Here is a 22,396-nt window from a genome sequence, read left to right as displayed (position 1 = left end):
TCTTAACCACTGGACAGCCAGGGAAGTCCCTGATAGTCAGATTTTTAACTTACTCTTACACTTGTTAAAGGTACTGAAGAGATGTCGTATTAACCTGTAAGAATTTATTGATGGACTATTAAGTTGTTGTTGACTTTTATGGAAAACGGCAGTAGTTCTGTCTGGCAACTTATTAATTGCCAGCCTGGTCTTTATTTGCATGTGTTGACAGACTGTGACTGAAGCTATGGTTAAGACTCTTTTTAACACCTGGGGAAACTTTATTTTCTACTTTCTGAAGTGGGAGTGTCTCATAGTTTTTTGCTAATTTATTTATTGCTTTTTAGAGATTAAAGGTGTTTTGTGACTATTTTATAGAAGATTGAATTAAGGTAATGGGAGGTAAACAAGTGGTTCAGCTGAATAGTTCATTAATTTTAAGCTTTAGGGTGGCATATCTTGGTTAAAATATTTAATCCATATGTTGAGTGATTTTAGGCAGTGTGCACGAACATGTAAACTATGTCTTCTTTTTCTTCTTTGTGCTTCCTGATAATCACTCTTACGTAGGTGACATATAGGTTGCATGCTTATCTCTTTATTTGCAGCATTATAGTGGTGTTTTACTTTATGTGATAGAGAGATGGAGCAATATGATACCTTTACACTATTAATACATACTGAGTAGGAAGAGTAACAAAAAATTCTCCTTTTCTTAGGTGGGATGAGGGTAGATAGAAGTTAAATGTATGGTTTGTGCATTATGTCTTGAACAACTTAAATATTGAGGCTGACAGTGATAGTAACAGGCCTGACACATTTAATGTATTGGGAAGTTACTGTGTAGACTTTAGAATAATTTCTATTTGAATTTTTAATGCCAGTTCTTTCCTTAATTAGATTTTTCGTGAAGCTCGAAGAACAGTACCTAGTATTGTTTACATGCCTCACATTGGTGATTGGTGGGAAGCTGTCAGTGAAACTGTGAGAGCAACTTTTCTGACTCTGCTACAAGATATACCGTCATTTTCACCCATATTTCTGTTGTCTACCTCTGAAACCATGTACAGTGAACTTCCTGAAGAGGTAAGAACTGACTAAATATTTATGTTTTCTTGTGGTTTTAAAATAGTTTTCCTTGTAATTTGACATATTTTAGTTACCATAAAATCAATACTGTCAAGGTTCGTGCCTTGGTTGTACCAGATATTAGCCATGTGACTTGTTAATTAACTTTTTAAGTTTCGGTCTGTTATTTTTTGATATATATTTTGATATATTCCTCAGTGTTGTTATGAACTATGAGATAATTCATGCTTAGACTGGACTATGATGTATATAGTAACCACTAAGAACACCTTAGCTGTATCGTCATCAGTGCCATTATAGTGATCCTTCTCCTTCTTACCATCTGTTAGATTATTTGGTGGGATTTGACCTTTCCTCTCTTTCATTGGTAGCATCATGTTGTGCATATTTTTAAAACCTGATATTTTGCATTTGAATTCAAATCCAACTCAATAGTAAAGAATAAGTTAAAAATCACAGTTGTTTCAGGAAAAAATGAGATCAACTTGTGAATGAAATTGCTTTAAAGAAGCTATTTTAACATTCTGAGCATACCAGGTTTTGAGATAATCTCTTTTAGACGTGCTTAGAAATATTTTGCCCAAGCAACACAGTTCTTATAAAAGCTTTATATGTTTCAAATTTTATAGTCTAAATCTTGATTATATAGAATTTTATGATTCAGATTTTTTTACCAAGTTCTTTTGTTCTGTTTCAGCTCTTTTTATATATCTTGCTAAAGTGAATTTGTACAACTTACTGCTCTTGTAAGAAAAGTATATTAAATGTAGAATATTTCTCTTTTTTTTATTCAGAGTCTGATATTATTGAGACCATTAATCAGAATTTTTTTTTTCTTTAATCACAGGGAGTGGTAAAGTTTAGTGGAAAGATGTGTGCAGTAATAGTCAGAAAAATACACTTGTTGGTGTGATATAATATATGTGAATTTATTTTGGAAACTACAGAGCTCCAAAATGTTTGGTATTATATTAGTATTATAAAGTAGGAATGCTTTTGGAATGATTTAGGAGAATGGACTGAACCTGGACATAACTGAACGTAGGAGCTGAATCTTAAAATTTGATCCTCTCAACTAGTTTTATTATTATAATTTTATAAAAATTAAAGAAAATTAGAATAATTAAGCATTCTAGGCAGAAATATATACTTGCCTGAAGTGACCCTATATTGTTAAAAAATTTGTAAATAAAAGCATTACTAAACCTATCTTTGTGATACAGCAGTTTTAATTTTGCATATTCTTGTTTATTTGCATATGTGATTTTATTGTTAGTTTAGTTTTATAAAAGCTAACATTGCATCATATACATTTTCAGTGTTGCTATATTGTTATACTTTTTTTGTGAATTCCAATATCCTTGATTAATAGCTAAAATACTAGAAATTTACTGGCATTGAATCCTAAAATTTCAGTACCCACCCTCCCATCTTCTGTAGTCTTCACCCTTATTATACCAAATAGTTACTAAAGGTATCAAGGATAGTCACTGTGGGACAGAGTGACACTTATTAGTGGGGTGAAGATTATGGAGATTTTGTTAGATTACTGGTTACAATATATATTTTATATTAATTTATATTAGAAAAGCCTCCTCTGCCCCAAGCCTTTCATTTTAATTTCAGCTTTGCATTAGTATATTGTTCTGTTTTAGTCATAGACAAATATAGTGGTGAATAATACTTAGTGTGTATTGATAAATATTTGGTTAATAAATAAAAAGCATAAAGAGTTGTCAACTGAGTGACTAGGTGAGGAAGGTGCCAGATTGATGGAAGAAGAATTGAAGTACACGGTGGGCAGCAAAAAACTAAGTGATTCTAAAAGAAAGAAATGGCCAGTTACTATCGTTTATTTAAGAAAATTCAGTGGTAAATTAAAATAACAGTAAGATACAGATTAAAAAAGAAGGGTTTCATAAACTCTCTTTAGGACAGTTCATAGTAATAGATTTAAATAAAAAACATTCATTTAAGTTCAGCAATGCCATTTATAGATAAGTAGTTTTTCATAGATAAACAAAAAAGATAGAACACAAACAGCACAAAAAGTATCATAACCTTTCTTCATGGACAGAGGATTTAGGAACAAACACAAAGATACAGCACAGACAACACAAAAGATACGAGTATTTATCATAGCTTTTCTTCATAGATTGGAAACTAAATATTCTATAGTAGGGGATTGGTTAGGTCATAGTAGATTCCTTCCATGAAATACAGTGAGACCATTAAAAATATTGATGTAGAAAACATTTAATGTCATGGAAAGATGCTTGACTATATTGCTAAAAATGATAGGCATTGTATCAGTATGTATGGCATTATCTGGGTTTATATAGAAATAATTGTGTATTACATAGTCATATATATAAATAAAACTATATGTAGCTATTAATAATAGTAATTATCACTGGGTCTTCAGATTTTAGTTGTTTTTGTTATCTGTTTTCTAAATCTTCTGTAATAAATGCTACTTACTGTTCTCATCAGGAAATAAACTCATTCAGAGATGAAAAGAAAAGGTTCTCTACTCAATTTTTAAAAACAAAGCAAAACAAAAAAGAATTAGTCATCATGGGACTAATAGGGATACAAAAATGTTTTCTTTCTGTGGTACAAAGTGACAATTTCATCCTTTAGAGCCCTTTTAAAATTCTCTTGTAAATGTGTCTTTGTATCTTTCGCTCTTTTCTAAGTCCAGAGTTCAGTTCAGTCGCTCAGTGGTGTCCGACTCTTTGTGACCCCATGAACCACAGCACGCCAGGCCTCCCTGTCCATCACCAACTCCCTGAGTTTACCCAGACTCATGTCCATTGAGTCGGTGATGCCATCCAGCCATCTCATCCTCTGTTGTGCCCTTCTCCTCCTGCGCTCAATCTTTCCCAGCATCAGGGTCTTTTCAAATGAATCAACTCTTCGCATCAGGTGGCCAAAGTATTGTAGTTTCAGCTTCAACTTTAGTCCTTCCAATGAACACCCAGGACTTATCTCCTTTAGGGTGGACTGGTTGGATCTCCTTGCAGTCCAAGGGACTCTGAAGGGTCTTCTCCAACACCACAGTTCAAAAGGATCAATTCTTCTGTGCTCAACTTTCTTTGCAGTCCAACTCTCACATCCATACATGACTACTGGAAAAACCATAGCCTTGACTAGACGGACTTTATTTTTCATTCTATCTTAAATATTGTATGTGAATGTGTTTCATAGTAGAAATAGTAATATTAGTAGAATAATATGTTTTAAGTAAATATGCATGTACCGGAGGGAATATTTTCAAATTTTTTTTTACTGATGAGGCATTTCATTGCCCCCCAAAATTGGAAATCATTGTTCTAGATGGACTGTTATCAAATTGTGATCCATGGACCCCTGTGGGCCCCATAAGACTTTCAGAGATTTGTCACATTCCTCTTTTTTTTCCCAAGCTGTGTATCTTATATTATTTTGTTTATTTTGGCTGTGCTGAGCCTTTGTTGCTGCGCTGGGTTTTTCCTAGTTGCAGGGAGTGAGGGTACTCTTGATGGGAAGCATGGGCTCTCAGCATGATGGACTTCGGTCGCTGTGGCATGTGCGTCAGTGGTTGTGGTTCCTGGGCTCCGAAGCACAGTCACAGTGGTTATGGTGTGCGGGCTTAGTTGCTTTGCATCATGTGAGATCTTCCCAAACCAGGGGTGGAACCCATGTCTCCTGAATTGGCAGGCGGATTCTCTATGACTGAGCCACCTGGGAAGCCCTGTATCTTCTTGAATATGGGTTTTCTTAATGTATACCAATCACAACAACATTATTGTAGCAGATTGAATGCAGAAGCAGAAAATGAGAATCCAGTTGTCTTTCATTAAGCCACACATTAAAGAGATTTGAAGAAATGTAAAATAGTGTCACTCTTCTCACTTCATTTTATTTTACATATATACTATTTTATATTTTGAAAAAATATGTCTTTCAAAAGAGTGTTTTGTTGTTAAGTCACTAAATCATGTCCGACTTTGCAAATCTATGGACCACAGCACATCAGGCTTCCCTGTCCTCCACTATATCCTGGAGTTTGCTAAAGTTCATGTCCATTGAGTCAATAATCATATTCAACAGAATATGTGTTTTTAATTTATCTTATTGAAGTATCATTGATTTACAGTGTTAATTTCTACTGTGTAGCAAAGTGATTCAGTTTTACATACATTCATATTCTTTTCTATTATTCATTTTATATGTAGTAGTTTGTATCTGTTAATCCTAAACTCCCAATATAACCCTCACCCTTGGCAACCACAAGTCTGTTCTCTAGGTCTGGGATTCTGTTTCTGTTTCATAAATAAGTTCATCAGAAGAATATATTTTAGTGTTGACATGTAATAGGTTTTAAATGAATATATTATTTGGAAGGTTCTTAGTTTTAATTTTTAGTACATAGATATTGGCCAATATAACCCAGATAAACAAAAGCTCTTTTGGGTTCTGGAGTAATTTTTAAGAGTTTAATGAAGTGTGGAGACCAAAACATTTGAGTCTCTAACTGCTACCACAAGCTCTTTGAGAGGAGGGGACTGTCTTACAGTCCTTCACTTCCTGATACACTGGAATTGCTTAGTAAATGTTTGTTACATGGAAAAAGAATTTGACCACTGAATTACCACAAGGGCTTTACATAAGTCCTGCCTAACCTCATTCCTTTTTTTTTCTTCTTTTTTTGCAAAATTCTAGTGTAAGTAATATACTTCTGTGGACCTTGAAGATTTTTTCTGAGAACAGCTGGAGAATTTCAGTTGAGATATATGAGAATTACAAATTATTTCTATTTAGGAGAATTAGGAAAAAAGAGTCCAAGGTTGAACAAAGAAAAGAAAAGAGATTTTTAAACAAGGAAGCAGATAGAAGTAGCTGGCAGTTCTTAAAATGTTATGACTCAGCATTTTCACTCCTAGGTAACTACTCCAGAGAAATATAAACATACATTCACCCAGAGACTTGTACACCAGTGTTCCTACTAGAATTATTCTTCATAGTGGAAATAACCCAAGTATTCACTAATTGGTGATTAGTGAAGCAAAATGTCATATATACAGAGTGAAATATTATTCAGCAGTAAGTGTAGTAAACTGCTGATACATTGTCCAGCATGAGTGAACCTCAATACGTTATTCTAAAAGTGAGAGAAGCTAGGCACAGAAGACTACCAGTTCTATGATATGTGATTTCCAGAAGAAATGAAATCTCTAGATGCAGAAACCAAACCAGTGGTTGTCAGCTTGGAGTGAAGTATGGATAGACTTTAGATGGGCACAGGGGGACATTTTAGAGGTAATAGAAATATTTTTTTTAGTAAAACTGACTTGCAATGGTTGCACAACTGAATTAATATACTAACAATTATGGAACTTAAAGTTTCAGAGGGAAAGTAGAAGGAATGTCTAAGTTTATCTGGGAAAGTCAGAGAAAGCTTCACCCAAAGATCATTGTCTTGAGTGGAGAGTTAAAAAAAAGTTTAGGAAAGAGTAAATAGCATATATAAATACCATTGTGAACCAGTGTAAAAGAGAACATGATTCTTTCAGGAAGTTAATATGAGTTTCATCTTGTTGCAGCATGAAGTTTGAGTCTGGGAACATCTGAGTTCTCATCTGAGTCTGAGTTAGGAGTGAATTTAAAGAAAAACAGGCTGTTGATAGTAATCAGACAGGCAAATCAGGGGGATTATTGTAGACTTGCTTTTGGCTTGCTTTTATATTCACAAAGTTCAACACAATGTTGAAAAATGATCAGAAGGAAGAATATTTAAAACTGAAATTAAATGTTTTGCTTTGAACAAAACACTTGAACAAAATCTTGTTACTTCCAGGGTATTGAGTTCTGTTTATTTTTAAAGAACCAGTTAACGTTAGCATTTTCTGCTATGTCTTCTCTGTATATTTGCTATATCTTCACCTTTGCCCCTTGTAGGGTCTCCTCTGTTTCACTAGCTCTGTTATAACACTTCTGGCATGGTATCATAGTACTTTCTTGTGAGACTTAAGACTTGACAGCAAGAAGTAAGCCTCTTTTCTTCAGGTTTATAACTACAGTGTCTGGCATGATATTTGGCACATAATGGATGTGTTTGCCAGAACTTTCAAGAAAAGTCTTGCATAGTATAGATTGAAGGGTTTAAAGGATTTTTACATGAAGGTAGTCTTCAGAGAAAATATTGGATGGGCACAAGGTGAAATTTTATATTAACTCTTAAAGGATTTAGCTTTGAGTTGAGGTAATTTCCCATCCAAATGCTGAATTCTTATGGCTCTTTTTCATTAATTATCTCTTTTCTGTCTTAGAATTTTAGAGTTAAAAATGGCCTTTACAGTTTATATAATCTAGTCTTCTCTATTTATTCATTTTATGACCTCAGGCCAGTTACATAAACCTTTCCAAGCCTAAGTTTTCTCATCTGTAAAATGAGGGACTTCCATGTACCTCCTTGTTACAAAGATAGGTTAAAATAATTTTTAAGAATTTCTACAATTCGTAGTGACAAACTGAATGGACTATCCAAAGTTTATAAGAAATACATGCCTGAATTTGGGCTAGAATCTGATTTCTTAAATTTTAATCCAGTATTTCCATACTGTCATGTTTGGGACTTCTTTCTGTATTAGTGACCTTTTTCCTTGTTTTATTTGCAGTTTCCAATTTGATGCGGGCTGGGAAACAAAAGCACAAGCTTTAATCATTCAGTACATGCTTATTAAGCATTGCTAGGTACCAGGTATAGTGGTAGGTATAGGAAAATAGATGAATTCTGTTCTTAGGAAGTTTGGTGTCTAGAAGTAGAAAATAGACCTTCTTAAAAAAATCAAATAAAGTATATACACAAATGTGAATGATGTAAAGAGGATTTAAACAGCATATTTTAGAAGGGGGACATCTGGGGTCAAAGTCTTTATAGAGTAGGTGAACAAAGGAGAGATGGCAGTCACTAACTGGAAGGAATTGGGATATGAGTATGGCAGGCTTAATTTTGCTTGGGAGTTTTGCATGGAAGGTGATGTCACTGTGGAGCATCCTTTGATGAGATTGAAGGTATAGTTTATCTGCTCCGAAACCAGGATTCCAGAGGATCCAGTGGGATAGACTCAGGAGAGGAAGTTAGTGGATAGGAAGCACACAAAAACATCTTAAGAGAAGGCCATGCTGTTCGTATCCTCTTTGCTCTCTATTGTGTTGACAGATTGTAGATAATTACTTTTCAGCTCCTGTAACAGCTTTTCGAGATTGTCCCCATCTGATTATTGTAATCAACTATCCTTTTTTATATCATAATTTATTAATGAATTGAACTGGATCATTATTTCATTCTTGTTTATCCCATGAGGTTAAACCTCTCAACAGCATAGCCTGAGACTACTTTAATCCTGCATGAATATTCAGTGAACATTGAAAATGGTACCGAAGTTGAAGAAATTGTAATTTGGTATGATATATAAGCTTTTAATTCTCTTAATATTTAATGTCTTTGTGTGTGTGTGTGTATGTGTGTAGGTTAAATGTATCTTTAGAATACAGTACGAAGAGGTCTTGTATATTCAAAGGCCTATTGAAGAGGACAGAAGAAAATTTTTCCAAGAACTGATTCTCAATCAGGCCTCAATGGCTCCACCACGAAGAAAACACACTGGTAAAGTCCCTAAAGCCTTTAGGAGAATGGGGCGGGGGGAGTTGGCGCTAAGAAGTATCCTTTCTTGGACTCATTAAGACAGAACAGTTCTTTGTGGAAGGCAGTTTTTCAGGTTTTGTGTAACTTTAGATGGACACATGGAAGTGGCCATTGTGTGTAACTGACTTGAGATTGGGAAGTACAGCCTCATCCTTAAAGCTTTTCTAATGGATGACTGTTAATGAAGTAGTCTCCTTATCACTTCAATCCAGATGCTCTAGTAGATTTATCAGACTCAAAAAGTCATAGAAAAAATCTTTAGTTCTGCTCTGTTTTAGTCGTTTTTAGTACTGAGGGCTTGAACTAGCAGGTTGTGAACAACAGGTGTTGTGTTGATTGCTTTCTGGGTCAGGGTTGTTTTGTTGGGCCTGATTAGAACAACTGCCTTTTCTGGTTTATTTTATTTATTAATTGATTTCCAAAATATTTATTGAGCACCTATTTTGTTAAATATATTATGCTAGGCACTTGGAAGTCTATCATGGCTCTCTTTAAGCATTAGAGTTTTCTTGGCCTTAAGAGGGGCCTCAAAATTTTTCAGTCCTCTGACTTAAGAAAGAGCAGCATTCTAAGTTCTTCAGTAGTTTCTTTTCCTAATCTTAAAGGTGGTAAAAGATAAGATCCTCTTGATTAATCTGTCTTTCAGGGTCTTTGAAAAAATAGTAGTATGTTTATTAGAAAAAATTTAAGTCTCTTATCTTTTGTTCTATTTTTTTGTGTTTCTCGTGGCTGTTCTTAAGGGATATTTAAATACATTTCCCATTTCTGCCAACTCCTTACTGTTTCATACTTCTTTGTTTTTCGTTGGTTATGTTATTAAATACTTCTTTGTTTTTTAGTGGTTTTTTATCCAATACTTTAATAAATCTATGGCCCTTTAGTGGCTCCTTTTCACATTTTTCTCAGTGTTTATAAGATGGACATCTATCAAATTAATATAGCTGTGGGGTTTTCCCCCCAGAAACCTTGGGAAATTCAATATGGAAGTTATACCTTCTGTTTATTGGTTGTTGCCTTCTGCTAATCTAAATAACAGCATTTAAAATATTTTATTATTAAAGTGATTCATTTTAATAAAGTATCTTGCATGTTCCTAAATATATTAAAGTCCTGTAGATCTGAATTTTCTATGTTAAGGATTAATATTATTATTATTTTTTTTTGAGTTGCTCCTCCTGTTGACTTTCATTTTTCATCTTAGGGGCTATTTAGAAATCAGCAAGAATACTTAGAATTTTAATCCTGAGCTTCAGTGTGATACCAGCAAAATCTTTTAAGGAATTAGAAAGCATTATGATTAGGCAAGTTAATACTTTACCTTCTAAGAAGATGTTTTGTTTGTTTTACAGTATATAGTGAATACCATAGATTTTATATATAAAACTTAAGACTGGGTTTTCCATCTTCTCTATGTCTTTGGGATTTTTTTTTAGTTACTGCTTTGCCCCCCATGCCCTGCAAGTGCCATTTACTAACGTGACTGTGTTGTATTAAGAATATGAGAGTAGGAGACTTGTGTAAAATCAGAAGTGTTTGGGAATGGGAGGGATCAAAGGATTATTACTTGCCTGTTTACTTTCATGCACATAAAGCAACCTTGTTTTGAGAAACAATCTTTATTAAAGTTGACTTCAGCAAACCATATACAAGTACTTCACCTGAAGATATTTATGTTGATTTGAAATATTTCTCTTAAAGTTGTATGTAAATAATATCTCAAGATCAAATTATTCAAAATTATATCCTGTACCCTTTCAAGAAGTCCTGTGATAAGTTATTTTATAAGTTATTCCCTTATGTACTTTTGTTCCCATTTAAATCTTTACCTGCTGGACTTGCATGGTTCATGTATGTTTGGAATTCTCTTCTTAAAAGAACATTTCAAGGGAGTGCCAGAAAAATAATTGAGGTAGGTCATGGACCTGCCATGTTGGAATCTTAACATTTTCTTCTACTTTCTTTAGGTCTTTGTGCAATGGAGGTACTTCCACTTGCATTACCTTCTCCACCTCGTCAGTTATCAGAATCAGAGAAAATTCGGATGGAGGACCAAGAGGAAAATACTTTAAGAGAGTTGCGGTTGTTTCTCAGGGATGTAACCAAGAGGCTGGCGACAGATAAACGCTTTAACATCTTCAGCAAACCGGTGGATATTGAAGAGGTCTTGTTTCAGTAGTGTGCAAACAATGAAGTTGAACTGGCTAAAAGAAAAAAATATTGACATCTTTTTTTGGAAGGAAAAAAAGCAAAGGCATGGATGAATATTACCCCTAGCCTGTAAAATTTTAATCCATGTGATAACTACCAGTGTCATCAGCAAACATCTGGTGACTTTGGGTGAAATTAGTGGCAGTTTGTATATGTCCTCTTAAATAGTACTGATCTTTGCGATCTCTTCTTCAATTTAAGAAGAGGATTAAAAGTTACTTTAGTGAATTGTCCATACTAGACTATTTTTATTCCAGGATAAATCCTGCTTTCAAAAGAATATTGGTATTAATCAGTTAATACCAGTTTCCCAAATTGTGTATATATCTTACTGAAAGAGGTAGCTAAGAAACCTGAAATTTGTCTTTAATTATTTTGGAAATGCCTCTAAGATGCTATATGAAGTTAACCACAGCCTATTATTTTTCTCTCTAAGAATTTTCTCTGCTCCCAGTGGAAAATTTCTCACTTTCTATGTGTATTGTTTTGTGTCCTTGTGGGAGCATGGTCTGTGATGATGAGAAAAGAAATTTTCCATTTGGAATCTACTGTAATACTGTAGAATACATTTTGTTTTATTTTGTTTTATCCTGGGATAATGTAGTGTGTGGATGAACACGATACAATCTTTACTAGCCTTCTTCTTATAGTTCAGACTCCATGTTTGAACAACTTTGGTGTTTTTGTTTTTAATTTTTTATTCTTTTTTTTAATTTGAATTATGAAGTGGTTCAGAGTTTAATGTGTCCTTGTTGTGAAATCTGTACTCTTGGATCTGAGCAGATTCCTTTGGAACCATTACCTCGTCTATGCCTGGGAGCTAGTGTTATATTTTTTCCTCTTGGAAAGCCTGAATATATCTATTCTCCCACATCTCCCTTTTGGGAATAAGGGGACTGTATAATTTTATTTGTATATTTATCTACAACATATAGTTTTTGCTATTTGATCCTTTCAGCACCACCACAGAGGTCATTATTATGTTTGCAGTTCAAGAAACTGAGGCTCATTGTTAAGTGACATACCAAGAAAAATGTTTCTTAAAATTTGAAGCGCATGTTCTTTATATCACAGCTATCTTCCATCTTTTTCTGCTGGAATGACAAGACTTGCCTATTTGCTTTTACAATTAATACATAAGATTCTATATTTGTGAAACATATATTTTAATCTCATGGTATTTTCAGAAAATCTTAAAACTATAAGCTGCCTTTAAAGGTTGTTAAAAATGTTTATTTCAAATTGGTTTTGGGAACGCTGACACTTAATTGGTAAGGACTTGCCCCCAAATCAGTCTCCCAGGCTGAGAATGAACCAGCTTGGTCTTTGCCCAGGAAAACATTTTCTGTCCAACCAGACCAGATTGTCAGATTTCAGATGCCGTTTGTGATAGAATAAGTTATATAAATGGTGTTAAGGCAGTAGAAGGGGATAGAAAATGTTAGTCAGTTAAAACTTTCATTTTAGAGTTACGTTTCCTCTTTTTCCTCTTTTTTTTCCTTTCCTCCTCAGTTTCCTTACTACTTTGTTTGCTTTTAAGACTGAAAACATAGGAGTCTCTGGGAAGGATAGAGAGGGGAAACTAAAATAATAACATTTAGATAACCTAAAACATAAAAACTTATATGAATTTGAAATGTCTAAAAACATTGAATTCCAAAGCAAATTGCAGAGAAAAAAAATGTTTAGAAAATAAGCAGTGAATTTAAAGTTAAACATAGGTGCTGAAATGTTATGGTCTTTAGTAATATAAATTTTTATAGTGCAAAGGTTTATAAAATGTTTTCCACATGTACACAATATATATCAAGTGTCAGAGCCAAGAATCCAGCTAATACCTTCTGAACTATTGCTTATTGGGTAAAGCTCCACTACTCCCCTGTAAGGAGATTGGCTGGCTTTTTAGCTCCTAGAGTATGAAAAATAAAACATGCACATATACCTACCTAAAATTTTAAAAACATAAGTAATATGTGTATATATATGCTTATGTTATTCTATAGGCATATAGGTGTATTTATACATGGAAATACATATTATATATGCAAATTTAAAAGGCATCTGTGCTATCTACAGTGAAGAAAACTAGCCTTTAATTTCATAGAGCAGCAATTGGCATATTCCCAGAATTTGGTCCTGGACTGATTAAACATTTCTAAGACTGTGTTTATGTCAGAATTAATTACTTGATTTGAGATTTGCGTTGGGGAAGACAGTCCAGGCACACACACCTGGGAGATGTTGTAGGTTCAGTTCTAGACCATGGCAGTAAAGTGCATATTGCAATAAAGTGAAGTTATATGAATTCTTTGGTTTCCCAGCATATATAAAAGTTATGTTTATGCTAGGTAATGGCATTGAAGTGAAGTGACGTGAAAGTCACTCAGTCGTGTCTGACTCTTGGCGATTCCATGGAATTCTCCAGGCCAGAATACTAGAGTGGTTACCCTTTCCCTTCTCCAGGGAATCTTGAAGTGAAGTTGCTCAGTTGTGTCCGACTCTTTGTGATCCTATGGACTGTACAGTCCATGGAATTCTCCAGGCCAGAATACTGGAGTGGGTAACCTTTCCCTTCTCTAGGGCATCTTCCCAACCCAGGGATCAAACCCAGGTCTCCCACATTGCAGGCAGATTCTTTACCAGCTAAGCCACAAGGGAAGCCCCAGAATACTGGAGTGGGCAGCCTGTCTCTTCTCCAGCCTATCTGACCCAGGAATCGAACCAGGGTCTCTTGTCTTGCAGGAGGATTCTTTATCAACTGAGCTATCAGGGAAGCCCTAGGCTTTATGTCTACCAAAAAAAAAAAAAAAAAAAAAAAATCAATGTACATACCTTAATTAAAAAGTGCTTCAAAAAAAATGCTTCATTGCTAAAACATGGTAACCATCATCTGACAATGCAGGGTTGCCACAAACCTTCAGTTTTTAAAAAATGGAGTATCTACAAAGTACAATAAAAGGAAGTGCAATGAAACAAGGTATGCCTGTAGATATATAGGTGGAAGAGCTTTTTAATTGGTCAAGTGATATAAAACATAAAATTTAGTGGGCAGTCATGACTAATATCTCTATTTTGGGTTATCTCCCAGAAAAATCACACAGAGCAAAATTTATTTTTTGCTTATAAATTTGCTTATACTTAGGGACAAGGCCAGCAAATCTTCTATTAGTCATGGAAGCAATACCTACTTTTGTTTTATAATTGGCTCAAAATGTTTGTAATGACTCCAAAGGAGTAGAAAACTCTTTCCATGAAATGATTCACCTTGGAAAACTGAAAAAGAAAAAATGTTTTTGTTTAAAGATTTTAAAGAGATCTACCCAAGAACTTCTCTAATAATATGAAAAAAAATCTGTTTCTTTTTATTTTCCTTTAAAATTTTTTTGCCTAGGTAACATTTATTGATGCTTATTGGGTACTTTTACCCATACATTTTCTTCTCAGGTATATCCAAAGGATTAAAAAAAAAGCTGACACAGTTGGTTTCATATTTCGAGATGAGAAACTCTTCAGAGTTCATTAAATATGACTTGAAACTGAAGCTTTTCATGGAAAGTATGACATAGTATCTTTAGTGGCATAAATTGCTTTATAATTTTATCCTTATATGTAATTATTTCCTAAATATCTAGATTTAGTTTTAAAATAACTTTGATTTTTGTTTTGTGTTTTTATGAGTAGATTATATGAAATATCAGAAGTAATTTTCATTAAAATACCATGTTTGTTTTAGGTTTCAGATTATCTTGAAGTAATCAAGGAACCAATGGACTTATCAACAGTAATAACTAAAATTGATAAGCATAATTACCTGACTGCTAAGGATTTCCTAAAAGATATTGACCTCATCTGTAGCAATGCTTTGGAGTACAATCCAGATAAGGATCCAGGAGGTAAGAATGCACTGGGCAAGGATGACTTTGGTGATCAAAGAGAAGATAGTTTAAAATATAAATAAAACCTTCCCATATTTCAGATAGAAAAGTTGGTCTTAATTAGAAATTAAGAAATTAGAAATTTCTTGTTGAAGAACTAAGTATATGCTTAAATGTTAAATTTAATTATTAAATTCATTTGTTAAATTACTAAAAAATATATTTAAATTAGAGGATTTTATTATTCTTTAAAATAATTTTTATCAAAGTATAGTTGATTTACAGTGTTGTGTTTAATTTTTGTTGTACAGCAAAATGACTCAGTTGTATATGCATATATTCTTCTTCATATTATTTTTCATTATGGTTTACCACAGGATATTGAGTATAGTTCCCTGTGTTGTACAGTAGGACCTTATTTTTTATCCACCCTGTATATGATAGTTTATATTTGCTAATTCATTTATTAAATTATTAGATAATATATTTAAATTCAAGGATTTTATCATTATGTTCAAGATTTAGTTTCTTGAGTTGCTTTTCACTTTTTATACTTAGATTCTAATTTTTTTCAGGTAAGATGGAAAACTGAATAATTGAGAATTTAATATTGATTTGTTTAGTCACCATTATCAGTGCTGATAAACACTGGGCATTTCGGATTTCTGGAAACTTAATATAGTTAAGTTTACTTATCAAAAGACCCCTTTGGGTAGATGGACATTATCTGTTCTATAGACTGTACATATGTTTACATATGTAAATAAACATCTTATGAATGTTTTCATAACATCTTATGGAAAACCTAAATGAACTTTTTGGCTAACCTAATATAATTTATTATTTTACTCCTAATCCCACCCTGTACTCAAATCTGTAGTCTCAGTTCTGTTAATGCCTTCCAGGGGAGACCTCCAGGAATAATCTGTAGTTAAAAAGTTGAATTTATTGATACATTGTAATAAAGGAGAATGTACATCATGGGGAATCATACAGGATTTGAGCTTGTGTTAAGTGAGTTTGAGGAAAAGTTAAGGAAGTAGAGCTTCGCAGTGGAATAGATGCTTTCAGGAAGTGGGAGTAATTTGGGGACTAGGTATTTTAAGAACCTGGAAAGTAAGAAGATTGGAACCAGACTAAAGTTGTGATTGGTAAAGAAGCAGCATTCATCTCACACAGGATAGGATTATATTTGGTTATTTCTGTAAGGCAATGTTCATATTTTTGTCCGTGATCAGATCTGATTATGAAGTGGTCTTGTTTTTGTCTTGATCCATCATGGTCACAGAGTGGTATTCAGTAAAGTTATTTCTGTTTAATGTGAGTACACCAAGGCCAGTTCCCATCTGGCAGGGGTCATTCTTTTTCTCACTCTGTTAAGAATTCTGTTTCTTCAACAGGTGATATAAAAGTAAGATGCTTTTTATTTTAAAAAATTCATTTAAACTTTCAGTTATCTAAAGATATTTAGAGTATAGTTTCTACTTTATGTCTATATTTATGGGCAGTGGTTCTTAGTTCACTTGTTAGAATGACCTGAATTTCTCATTTTTACACAAATTGATTATTTCTTGTCTAAATTAGACCACAGTAAATCACATATTTTAGTTCTAAGTTAAGTGGCAGAATAAAATTTTATATAGCTGCTTTTGGTATCTTTTACTACTTTTAATAGTTTTTAAGCTTTGTTTTAAGACATTTATCTCTTGTAGTTTTTGTTGTTTGCTTAGGTTTTATTTTGACTTTTTATTATATATCATTTATGAGGATAAAGTTTATATTTATGAGGATAAAAATGAATAAAAAGTAACCTATAACCTATAATCATGTTACCTAGTATTTGTTCTTTCTCTTTCTCCCCTTGCCTCCCTCCTTTTCTCTCTCTCACACACATATGCACAAATACTATGTATGAAATGCATACATGCATAATATTTTTACTAAAATGAAAATATAACTTTTGTAAATTTTCATTTATGTAATATTTTGTGAAAAGTTTGAGTTAATGTATTTCTACCATGTAATTTTTATCATATGAATGTTTTTATAGCTAATACCCTATTGTTGGGCATGTTAGAGTTTTTAGCTTTTTTCTCTGTTGTAACATTGATGAATATAGGATAAATTTTGCGTATGTCCTTCATTATTTCCTTAAGATAAATTCCTTAAGGTGAAACTTCTGTATCAGAGTGTATAATCTCTTTTAAGGCTTTAAATCTGTGTTAAAACTTTCTCACAGTTCAAAAAATCATCTTCTAGCAGCATCAGGGACACTAGTTAATCAATATAGCAGTTTTGTGGGACTGAGAGAATCTCCTTTGCAGTGTAGATGGCATCTGTAACAGGGCCACAATTTGGCTAGTGAAGAATGGGCTGCATGTCAGTTTCCTTTGATTCCCTTGCTGGGTTCTGGGTGAAGGTACAACTGCACAAGTGTCTATATAGTGGCCCTAAGCAGTGTGTGAGAGTACCTGAGCACCTGCACCCTCATCCTGTTAGGTTTTCAAGACACAGAGGTTACTGACATTGTGCAGTAGGTAAATGAGACCCTGGGCTTTGGATGTGCACCCAGGCTTCAGTCCCCATTTTATTTCCTAGTTCTTTAGGAAATAAAGTTAACTCCACTAAATTTTAGTTTCCTTATCTGCAAATAGGGATAATTACTCTTCTCTTGGGGTAGTTGTAAGGATTAGATGAGACAATATATTAGGCCCTACCTTATGAAATTGTCATTTTCATATGGTTCAACTTGAATATGTTAGTCCTTAGCATAGTGCCTTGGATGTGATAAGTGTTCCATAAAGGTTAGTAGTTCGCATATTTGTTCTTATTATCATTATTATTTAAATTGTGCCTTAATTTGTCATAATTGTTTCCTTAGTGTATACCTATACATTTACTTTAGAATGACCCTTTACTGTATTCCCTGGACCACGTTTAAAATTGAATTCTATTTTGGGACAACTCTAAGGACTGCTAGTAATAAAGGAATTTGAATGGTTAGAAAAAGCCAGTAGAAAGGATCAGTCCAGATCCTTTCCCCCTCTTCTGTGTAACTTAATTATAATCACATCAAAATAATATTACTTTCATGAAAGAAGCATTGATTTCTGGTGCACAGTAACCTTTTATTATAGAATATAGTTGTATAATCAAAGGATATGGCTCTGTCTCACAGAGTTGACCTGGTACACCTGTAACTTTATTCCTTTACTGTTTTAGATGCAAAAAGTATCATATAATTCAAAAGCATGATTTCGGCTCTGTTCTGATTTTTTCGTATCTTTAGTCAAGAGCCCTGTTTTCTTTCTTAGCAACAGAACAACTTGTTATGTATTAGAAAAACCACCTCAGGGTCTACTGTGTAGCAAGTGGAAATTACATGAATTTTGTATTACTTTTACAAGTTCCCATGAGTATTTGAAAGCTTACAGTGCTCTGTTTTACAGTATACTTGGCCATTTGGGGAAAAAGCTAGCATATACATAGAAGACAAAAGCCAACATTTTGGAAGCTATATGTATTGGCTAAGTGTTTACCTGGATTCTCCCTTGAGGATAACGTGGGCCAAAATGAAATATGTTAACTAGAAGAATTTTAACTTGTAGGTTCTAAATGTGACCAGGTCAGATATTTGACCCGAATTATTATCTCATAAATATGTGATTTGTTTTATGTTTAACTATTCCTCACTGTTTATTCTGTACTTAATGCCTCCTCTAGCACTTAAGTGTATTTCACATACATACCATCATGTAGCAGATTTTGCTGAAATTTCAACCTCAATCTTGTATTCTCAAAATCTTCTGTTTTGTACTAGATGCTTAGGGATAAAGCTCACTGATTCACTCCAGTGTTTGGAGCCCTCTATGGGTTATACTTCAGTTAAACTCATTCACATTTTCTGTTATTATTTGTAAGTACCATGTGCTGTAGTACTGAGCTGAGTGTTTAGAATATTGTGATAGTCTTTGCCTCTTAAGATGGAGTAATATATATTGAATAATTACTACGTGACAGACATTATGCTATATCTTATGATATTAATTTGTTAGTACTTCCTTAACACAGTGCCACAGACTGCATGACTTAAATAGCAAAAATTGATTTTCTCATAGTTTTGGGGGCTAAAAGTCCAAAATCAAGGTGTCGGCAGATTTGGTTTCTTCTGAAGCCTCTTTCCTTTGCCTTCAGATGGCAACCTTCTTGCTGTGTCCTCACATGGTCATCTTTTCTCTGTGTCTATGCACCCCTGGTATTTCTTGTGTGTCTCCAAATTTCCTCTCCTCCTAAGGACACAAGTCTGATTAGAGTAGGGCCTACTCATAGGACCTTTTACTTTGATTACTTCTTTAAAGGCTCTACTCCAAATATAGTCACACTCTGGTATATTGGGGAGTACAGTATCAACATGTAAATTTTTGGGAGGAACACAGTTTAACCCATAACAATTTATAAATACACCACAGTCTCTCTTATCTAGAAACTCACTGTTTTATAAGAATGACAAATACCTGATTATTGGTGATTATACTAGATGGTTATGGTATAGGGGTAGCACAGAGGTGGCAGTTTTGAATTTTGTCTTGTGGCAGCAGCAGCTGATGATAATGCAGTTTCATCAGGTGTGTATTCGGCACATGTACAGTGTGAGCAGGGCACAGAGAAGACATTACCTGGAGATGAACAGGATTTAAAGGGGCATTCATTTTAGGCATCTCTCAGGCCAGGGCTGCATATCTCCAGCACTGACACAGTTTACATATAGAAAATGTTTCATAAATGGATGCTCAATAAATGGAGATTCAGTGAGTAGACAAGTGAATGAATTTCCCACCATTCCCCCACCCTCTATTTTTTCAGCCATATCCTCTTTTTCTATACCTTTGTAGACTACTTTTCTTAGCCTAAAAAAAAAAAATGTTTTTTGGTCATGCCATGCAGCTTGTGGGATCTTAGTTCCCCAGCCAGGGATTAAGCTTAGGTCCTGGATCCTAGCAGTGAAAAGCACCAAGTCCTAACTACTGGACTACCAGAGAATTCCCTGCGAGTCTTAATTGGTCTTCCAGTCTCCATCTTATCATTCCCTTGACCTCTGGTACTGCCTGTATTACTATACTCTTAAATACAAATCAAATCACTTTCTGTCTGAAAACCGCCCAGTGGTCCCTTATCATATAGAGAATTAAATCATGTTGTTTCTCTGTGTGGGTCTTTTCTTTGCTCTTAGGATAAGATCTAAAATCCTTTCAATATGGTCAGATTCCTGTTTGCCACTTGCTTTTTTGTGTGCTAATCACATAGGCTAGCTTTCAGTTTCTAGAAATCTCCAAGATCTTTTTACTTCAGAACTTTTTCTCCTGGTATTTTCTGAACCTGTACTGGTTTTTCCCTTCGTCAGTGGCTATCCTAATGCATGCTTTGAGTCTCACCTTAAGTGCCCCTAATTTAGAGAATTCTCTCCTGACTTGCCCATTCAGTATTCTGGAGATATTGATCATAGCTGTTACAGGTTTTTTGAAGGGTGAAGGAAGGGTGGGTGGAGGTGTTTCTATGTGCATATGAGATTATTTGGTTAAATACCTCTTTCCTATACTAGTCTGAAAAGCTCCTTAAAAATGGAGACCTGTTTTGTTTACTACTGTGTAGCCATCACCTGACTCAGTTCCTGGTACAGTTGACAATCAATATTTATTGAGTGACAGTTTAGAGAAAATATATGGAAGGAAATATACTAGTGGGCTGCCTTTTTGAGTGCTGCATGTTTGTGTTTGTAAGATTTTTCATAATGAACTATTAGATATTCTAATAAGAAAAGTTATATGTAAAGTGCATTTTTATACTTTTTGTCTTTGCTAGAGATGAAAAAGCAGATATTATTTTGTGACTTGGATTCTAGTTCTAAATACTGTTAGAAATTAAGTGACATTAATGCATTTATGTCACTTGTAACATCTTGGAGTTGCCAGCTCTAGGGAGCACAGTTATGTCATCTTGTTAATGAATGAGGACTTCTCTGTTAGTGTAAAGCAGAGAGACTTCTTTTATTACCAGTTTTAGGTATAGTGTACCTAGAACAGAGTATGCACTTTTCTCCTAGAACTACCTACAGTTTATATCATCTTACATTCTTAGAGTGCCTTATTATATTTGTTTCTGTCACAACTTTTTAATAGGTCACCCTTGCTTTAGCATATATTATATTCTTTAACATAATTTTGACCAGTTTTCTCTTATGGAGAAAATTATGTATAGTTTTCTGAAACCTCAGTGTCTATGCATGGCAACTCTGGTGCTGGATGTTTGATGAATATTCTTTATATCTTTAAAGAATTTTTATTTAAAGTAATACACTTTTCAAAATTATCAAGTAAAGCCATATCTTTGAGGTACTTGTTATGTAGGCTTAGTACTTTGAAGTTCTAAAAGTATAGTTCTCAGGATTGTCAACTTAATTGAGTATTTTATTATATTTTTTGTTGTTGTTGTTTAGTCCCTAAGTCATGTCTGACTCTTTTGTGACCCTGTGGACTATAGCCCTCCAGGCTCCTCTGTCCACAGGACTTCCCAGGCAAGAATACTAGAGTGGGTTGTCATTTCCTTCTGCGGGGGATCTTCCCGACCCTGGGATCAAACCCATCTCTCCTGCATTGGCAGGTGAATTCTTTACCACTGAGCTACCAGGGAAGCCCATATTTATTTTTCACTCGTCACTTAAAGTGAATTTGTTTCTTATCTAGAAGTGCTTTTTACAGTTTTATTTAAATGTTTATGTTCTTTTACTTTTCTTCTTAAGATGCCCTTTTTTCATGTTATTTCATTTGTGTGTATAATAAATGTATACCAACTTTTTAACAGACAAAATAATTAGGCACAGGGCTTGTACTCTGAAGGATACTGCACATGCCATCATTGCAGCTGAGTTGGATCCAGAATTTAATAAACTCTGTGAAGAAATTAAGGAAGCCAGAATAAAAAGAGGTAAGTTATAGAAGTGAGCATGCTATTGAAGACTAAGAGGTCACTGAGTGTCACTGGATGGTGTTTATTTATAGTTGCTGGTATAATGAAAGTGTATCTTGAGGCCCAACCTTTACTTAATTTCTGATACGAATATGTGTCATGTAAATTCTCAAAGATGTTTTAAAAATTTACTTTCTGTGGCAATTTTAGTGCCAATTATAGAAATAAAGCAGTACTTAGTGAAATTTCTTTTGTAGGAACACATCTTTGTTAATTATGGATTTCTGTTCTTAAAGGATTTAGATAGATTTTCATATTTGAAGAGTTTTATTTTCAACAGGTAATATCTAATACTAATTCTTAAAAATTTAGGAATACTTTTTTTTTTAACCTATTGGAGTTTTATGTGTAATTTTGTTAATATAAACACATAGCACATGTGTTTTGTTTGTTCAGTATATAATCCTGTCCTTGGGGAACTCATACTTTAGTAGGAGAGAGTGAGTGTAAAACAAATCAAGTGCAGTGTGGCATATGCACTAACTGAAACATATTCATCACAGAGGATAGACCTCCTGGTAGGAAACCT

General features: G+C 34.0%; 1 protein-coding gene across 4 annotated transcripts in view; it reads left to right on the top strand.

Annotated features, from left to right (window-relative positions):
- ATAD2B (ATPase family AAA domain containing 2B) overlaps positions 1–22,396 on the top strand; it is a 120,454-nt gene that overhangs the window by 81,727 nt on the left and 16,331 nt on the right. For 2 of the 4 annotated variants that reach the window (XM_065928637.1, XM_065928639.1), the window contains 5 exons: positions 880–1,065; positions 8,587–8,722; positions 10,726–10,907; positions 14,703–14,862; positions 21,703–21,825. In XM_065928637.1, coding sequence (XP_065784709.1) covers positions 880–1,065; positions 8,587–8,722; positions 10,726–10,907; positions 14,703–14,862; positions 21,703–21,825 — 787 coding nt within the window. Of the gene's footprint in view, positions 1–879; positions 1,066–8,586; positions 8,723–10,725; positions 10,923–14,702; positions 14,863–21,702; positions 21,826–22,396 lie in introns of all 4 variants that reach the window. The other 2 variants (XM_065928638.1, XM_065928636.1) reach the window with 1 other exon arrangement.

This window comes from Muntiacus reevesi, chromosome 3, assembly GCF_963930625.1.
Source record: "Muntiacus reevesi chromosome 3, mMunRee1.1, whole genome shotgun sequence".
Classification (NCBI taxonomy): Eukaryota; Metazoa; Chordata; class Mammalia; order Artiodactyla; family Cervidae; genus Muntiacus; species Muntiacus reevesi.
The sequence above is the reverse complement of the archived record's forward strand: the minus strand, read 5'-3'. Positions and strand labels throughout refer to the sequence as shown.